This window comes from Miniopterus schreibersii (genome assembly GCF_964146895.1).
Source record: "Miniopterus schreibersii genome assembly, chromosome: 5".
NCBI lineage: Eukaryota > Metazoa > Chordata > Mammalia > Chiroptera > Miniopteridae > Miniopterus > Miniopterus schreibersii.
In genome coordinates this window covers 10,992,308-10,999,019 of record NC_138106.1, presented here as the reverse complement: position 1 = coordinate 10,999,019, position 6,712 = coordinate 10,992,308, and the positions used below count along the sequence as shown (strand labels likewise).

At 50.9% G+C, this 6,712-nt stretch overlaps 1 protein-coding gene across 2 annotated transcripts in view; it reads left to right on the top strand.

Moving 5' to 3' along the window:
* Positions 1–1,032: 1,032 nt before the first annotated feature.
* The window catches only part of JAM2 (junctional adhesion molecule 2), a 43,084-nt gene continuing 37,404 nt past the window's right edge, over positions 1,033–6,712 (top strand). For both annotated transcript variants that reach the window (XM_081139418.1, XM_081139419.1), the window contains exon 1: positions 1,033–1,484. In XM_081139418.1, coding sequence (XP_080995544.1) covers positions 1,418–1,484 — 67 coding nt within the window. In that variant the 5' untranslated portion in view covers positions 1,033–1,417. The remainder of the gene's footprint in view (positions 1,485–6,712) is intronic.

Sequence of the window (6,712 nt, the reverse complement as noted above, 5' to 3'; positions counted from 1 at the left end):
ACTTGAACATTTTTGCCATTAAAAAAAAAAATTATCGATAGGTGTTTTCTTTTTGTTTTTTTATATTAGAGAGGAAGGGAGGGGGAGAGAGAGCGAACACCTGCACACTCCCTGGCCCGAGGCTGGACCCAGAAGCCTAGGTCTGGGCCCCGACAGGAGCTGAACTGGCCACCGGCCAGGGTCATCTTCCCGTTTTGACTTTCCTCTCTGGGTACTAAGCTTCCTTCACTGTCACCAAGGAAACAGCCGAGATGCCCCATTCCTCACAGCTCCGCATATCTACACTCGCGCCTTCGTCCAGCGAGCTGGCGAAATTCTTTGTGTGCACACCACTAGATCCATTATTCTAGCTTTAAAAAAATAAGATGTCTAACAATGTCTCCTGGTGATGGCCTTTGTCCAGACCTGTCAATAACCTTAAATGCACCAGACATTTCTGGTCCCGAGGAGCAAATCCAAAGGCTGCCCGTTTGGCCTGGCGGTGTGGCAGCCCGCGTGGGGTCCATTTTAAAGCACGCAACAGAACACGCGTCATGGGTTTCCGCTTTAAAAGCCCCGTAGGCCAAAAATAAACCCGAGAAAGGGCAGCTGTGGAGTTTTAACATGTGGAAAGCTCCACAGGCGGCAGTTATGTAACGAGAAAGAACCACGATGAATATTTCACATGGTTAGAGGAACTTCCAGCTCTGACACGTGCAAAGCGAAGGACACGAAACACACCTTAGCTCTCCGAAGCAAAATGCTCCCAGAGGGAAGGGGCCAAGGCGATTGCCAAAATCTGAGACCTGCCTTCCAGCTCGAGTCCCGGTGCTTGTTGAACCTCGCGTCCGAGGCGGGGCGGGCGAGCCCCAGCTCCCCGGGGCGCCTCTCCGCCAGAAATCTTACAAGCATCTCCGCCTCCAGGCTGCAGACCCAAAAAGTTGTGTGCCAAGGAGGGCCAGCGGGGGCTTGGAGCGAGGCAGGCGCGCCCCACCCCGCCCCCCGCGCCGGCTCCGCGCCCCGGGGACAGCTGGCAGCCCCGCGCGCAGGGCCAGACACAAAGCCGCTCAGCCCCGCGGGGCGGGGGGACCCGCCGGCTGCCCTGCGCTCCCGCCTCCTCCTGCCCGCGCGCCGGGACCGGCACCGCTCCCCCCGCCCCCGCCCCCGCCCCTCCCAGAGGAAGGCCCAGACGCCCCCGTCCCCGCGCACGGAAGACCCATCCTCAGGCAGCCAGCCAGCCGCGAAAGCGCCCCGGGCCGGGAGACACTGACGTCGCCGGCGCCGGCCCCTCCCCTGCCCTCCCCTCCCCTCCCCTCCCCTCCCACTGCCCCGCGAGTCTCTCCTCTCCTCGCGCCCCAGAAGTTCAGGGGCCCCAGCTCGGCCTCCGCGCTCCGGCCGCCCGCACCCTCCGCCCCGAGGAGCCGCCGCCCGCGGGAAGATGGCGAGGAGGAGCCGCCACCGCCTCCTGCTGCTGCTGCTGCGCTACCTTGTGGTCGCCCTGGGCTGTAAGTCGCTTGGGTACCTGGGCTCCCCGCCCGCTCCCGCTGGGGCCCGGCCCCCCGACCCTCCAGCCTCGGGCGCGGCGCCCGCGCGGGGCTGCGTCGGTCCCGGGACGCGGAGTCCCCGGGGCGCACGGGACCTGGCTCCCCGCCCGCGGGGGCTCGGCGGTGCCGGGGGCGCGGGGGCCCCGGGGGATTCGGCTCGTCGTGGGCGGCATCCGATTCTGTCTGTTCTGGTTACGAGACCGTGAAGGGTCCACACCACCAGGTTCTTTGTCGTCTGGCAAAGTTGGGTTAAGTTTTCGAAGGCGCAGGGACGTGACCGGAATGCAGAACTCACGAACTACTTGCGAGATGCTAAGATCCCAAGATGGCATCGCTGGGAGGCGGCGCGGGCCGCACGCGGTGCGGGAGGAGGGGGCGGTGTTCCCAGTCCCCGCGCTCCCGAGGGTCCCCCGCGCCCCGACGCGCCGCGCACTTGTGGGGCTGCGGTGGGCGCGGGGAGCTCGTGGCTGCGGAGCCAGAATTGCCCGTATCCCCTCCACCTGCACATCTCCGTGCGGCTCCCCTCTGGTCTGGGGGCTCCCGCCAGCTGCTGTGCCCTCCAGGCGACGCCCGAGGGGACGACTGTCAGGAAGGTGCCGGAGCCGAGTGACTGAGCTGCGGGTGAAACGAGGGGACGCGTCCCAGAGCCACTTTCAAGGGGTGGTTCCAGATGGGGTTTTCAAGGATTCTGGGCTCATGAGAGCTAAAATCCTGAGAACGTTTCCTATTTTCTTTTCTTCTCCTTAACTTTTTAGGAAAATGGTGGAAATGACACCAAATCTTAAGCACCTAAGCAATGAAGTCTTTTTTCTTTCGTTTTTCCCTTGGGTCATTTTTCCTTTTTCTTCTTCTTCTTTTTTTTTTTTTGATAGAATAAGTTATTGTTGCTGTTCAAGTCTGGGTAATATAATAACACTTACAGTAACCTGCCAGATGGGCGCCTAAACCCTAGTGCGACGGCTTGTCCTGCTCTGGCTGCCGCGGGAGCTTGCTCAGCCCAGGGCGCTGCGCTTCCTTCCTTAGTGAGATGGGAGGTGCGGGCTGGCGCCCTGAGGGCCACATGCTGACTTACATGTTACAGAAAAGCAGACCGGGAAGGCAAGCTTCACAATAAAACCAGCCTCCAGTTTTGCAGTATCAATTGGTGTCCTACTGAACACGCAGAGAAACAAAACGCGCTCACGCTGAAAGGCAACAAAAAGTCAGGCTGCAGGAACTGCAACACGGCTGCTGAGAAAGTTACGTGGTTGTTGACCATCCTGAATTGCACATTAAAGAAGACTGTGACTTCAGCGTCGAATTGTCACTGGTTAGACAAAAGGGTTTTACTGTGCTGTTTGTATTCAGTAATCAGAATGAAAACTATGCACCCCAAGTTTGACATTGTAGCCAAGAAGCAAGTGACACAGGCTTGGAGGGATGCGCAGGATAACTTCGGGGTCCTCAGGCTTTGGGTGAATCCAACGCTTTGGCTCTCCCAACCCTGACTCCTACAGGGAGTTAATGTGGGGTCTTTTCTGCCTTGTTCCGGGATGCCCAAAGGTCTAGCATTGCAAGAATGTGGTTGTTTTTTTTTCCTTTGCCTTTTTAAAATACACTTTTAAAATTTATAGCAATTTAGGTTTAAAGAAAAATTGCTAAGATAGTATAGAGAATTCCTATTATACATACCCACCTTCCTCTATTATACATTTTACATTAGTATGACACATTTGCCACAATTAATGAACCAATATTAATATGTTGTTATTAACTAAAGCCCACACCTATATTTCCTATATTCTTACTTAATGCCTTTTTTTTGGTTCCAGAATTTTACCCAGGGTACCATGTTACATGTGATAATTGTGTCTCCTTAGGCTCCTCTTAACTGTGACAGTTTCTCATTTTGTAGAACATCCCTCAGTTGGTATTTCTCTGTTGTTTTTCTTATAACTAGACTTGAGTTAATAGTTGTGATTTGTTGTTGGTTTTTTGGAGGAAGGTCACAGAGGTAAAGTGGCATTTTCATCACATCACCTGAAGGGTACATTCAGGATATGCCCCTGAAAAAATGTATATACACTTTGAATAATTACTAATTCCAATGGGTTAAATCTGAAAAGAAAGAAACATCAATTGAGCTATCAGAAAAAAGTGTGTATCCATTTTTTGGGGACACCCTATACTATGAACATGACTTGCCATTGTTGTTGACCTTCATCACTTGGTTGAGGTAATATAGATCAGGTTTCTCCTCAGGTTACCCCTCTTTTTCCCTTTCAAAACTGTATTTTTTGAAAGGAAAGTCATTATGTGCAAATCACACTTTAAGGAAGGAGAGTTATGTTTCATATCCGTGAAGATGGAGCATCTCCATAAATTATTTGGAATTCTCCTTGGGAGATGTGCCTACCCATCCCCCATTCATTCATTCATTCATTCATTTTTATATCAGTATGCACTCATGAACATTTATTTTATATTTTGGATTATAGTCCAATACTATTTTACGTATTTTAGTACTCAGATTATTTCAGCTTTGGCCAGTGGGAATGTTTTCAGTTGGTTTCTATGTCCGTTTGACATATCTCCATCATTCAGCCCCCATGTGTTTTTAACATTTCTTTACTTTCTGGCACCACACAATGCTCCAGGCTGATCTTGTATATTTCATGCTCCACTGTTAGACTCAGCCATATCTCCAAAGAATCCCTGGTTCCTTTGGTTGGAGAATGGTATTAGAAACCCAAATCTGGGCAGTAACTATGCTCATTGCCATTAGGGTGTGTTGTTGAAAAACAAGAATATTCTTCAAGGCTGTTTCACTCTACAATCCTCTTTGTGATCTATCTACTCAGGGTTCATGTCCAGACCCAAAAACAGTGTATTGAAGTCTTATGTGTACAGCAGACACTTTTCTAAGGGCTTCCTTGTATATCTCTGTACTGTAGGAGCTCCAACTCCAGAGTGCCACGCTGTTCTTTGCTAGTCTGAAAAAACCATGGGGGGGGGGACCAGAGGGGAAAGACAAAGCCTTCATTACTTACATCTGGGGAAGACCTGATGGCGGCCGGTCAACTGGTCAGTTGGCAGGTCCGGTAGGTAGGTCGGGTGAGTTTCCACACTTGGCCAGGGTAGCTAATGGCTTATCTAGCAGAGGGGCGAGGGAGGGAGCCATGCTGGGAAAGGCCTGCGTGCAGACCAAGGACAAACAGAGAGCCTGGTGACGCTCGTTAGCCCTCAAGGACGTGGGAACCGCTTGGGCAGGAGCTGCTCTGCTCCTTGTGGCCTCTGGCCAGGTGGACACCTCTCCACCGACTGAGAGGGGAATTGGGCTGTATCTCCCCTTAACCCTACAGTCTCTTTTTAAGGTCTCGACAAACTCATGAGAATGAGCAATAGAACGTATCTTGAAACTTATAGGTAGAGGCCTCAAGGCTCGGGAACACTAAGTTACTTGTCTGAGCCCGCTTATTTAGTCTGGAAGGAGATGCAACTGGAGTTTAAAGATCTGAGGATTTTCCCAGAGAGAGCTGGATTTCTTATCTTTCTCTCTGAGTGCTTTACCCTTGTGCTGTCTTTATTCAAGAGGAGAATGGAGTAGATTTAGTGGAATTAGTGGCTTTCTTATGTTCTAATTACATACTCATCTTAACATTTATCCAGATATAACTGTACGCTCTTCTGTCCCAGTCCCAGCGTGTATGATACCATGCTTATTCCACTCTTCCTTTTATTTCTGTTTGTCTTCCTTTGTAGCCTGGAAGACTCTTTTTATTGTTGCTGCTGTTATTTAAACGATGCTTTCAGTGTGTGCCTGTTGATATATGACATTTACTTGTGTGTTTAGTTGAATTATACTTTTATTTCTCACCAAAATGGAAGCTCCGTAAGGGAGAGAATTTCTCGATGTTTGCTCACCGCTGTTGGTCCAGCACTGAGCAAAGTGCCTGGTTGGTAGTCGGTATAAATATATACCTGTTGGTTTGGCGGGAGGGGATGAAGTGGAGTGGGTGGAAGAAATTGGAGGAAGTTGATGATTATATTCTAAACCATGAAGCCCTACGTAGGCGGGGTGTCAGTTTTCTCTAAGGTGACATTTAAGCTGATACCTCGAAAAAACAAAAGAAGTGAATGTTCAGTATCGGGGGGCAGGGGAGGAGATGGTCATGCACCCTGGGATCTTTCAAAGCCGAGGAGTTGACTGTGAGCAAGAGCAGTGTGCTGTCCTTGACTCTGATGGCTGGTAGCAGCGGGTCCTCAGGCATCTGGACTGGAACCCAAGCCAGTCGACTTTGCCTGAATCGTGTGTAATTTCTCATCAGCTGATAAGGACCGCGGGGTCTGGCGAGGGGTCTTCTGTAAGGTCTTCTGGATCTTCTGTAAAATCACAAGGTTCCTCCAAAGCAGCAACTAGGAAGGTTCTGCCCTCTGTAAACATTGTTGAAAGCAAAGCTTTATCACGAACGCTGAAGAGAACTGGTTCCATCCTCACGCGGTTTTATTATCTGATGAACGTGAAGATCCAGGTGGGCTGGCTGGTAGATCCAACAGCCGTTTCCAGACTGTGACAGGAATGACATTTAAATAAAGTCAGGCCCTGGCCACGGTGGCTCGGCTGGTTTGAGCAGCATCCCTGAAAGGTCACCAGTCCAGTTCCTGGGCAGGGCACACAACCCAGGTTTAGGGTTTGGTCTCGGGTCAGGGTGCCTGCAGGAGGCAAATGATCGCTGTTTCTCTCTCACGTCAATGTTTCTCTCTCTCTCCCCCTCTCCCTTTCTCCCCTTCTCTCTAAAATCATTTTTTTAAAAGGCAAAACAAAAACATCAGCATAAAGAGAACCAGGAGTTTCCTGTGGCTGAGAAGACTAATTATCCCTCCACATGAGCGCTTCAATGAGAAGGGCCCATGTGAATTTACATACGCTTGCTCTACCCGTGGGTTCCTTCACTTTGGTTCCCTCCTGGGGCCTTTTGGGTGGAGAAGATGTTTCGGACTCTAGACTTGAGGAACAGCCTCTCTTGTTGGTCAGCAGGCCTGCCTTGTTCAAGTCAGACCAGCAGAAAACATTCAAGGCCATTATTTAAAATATCAACTCCTTTCATCTCATAGCGACGTCGGGGCAGTAATGCTAAGCCAGTACTTCAGTGTCGTTCCTAAGTCCAGAGCCTTGCCTCTCTCTGCCTCTTCCTTATGTCATTGGCATT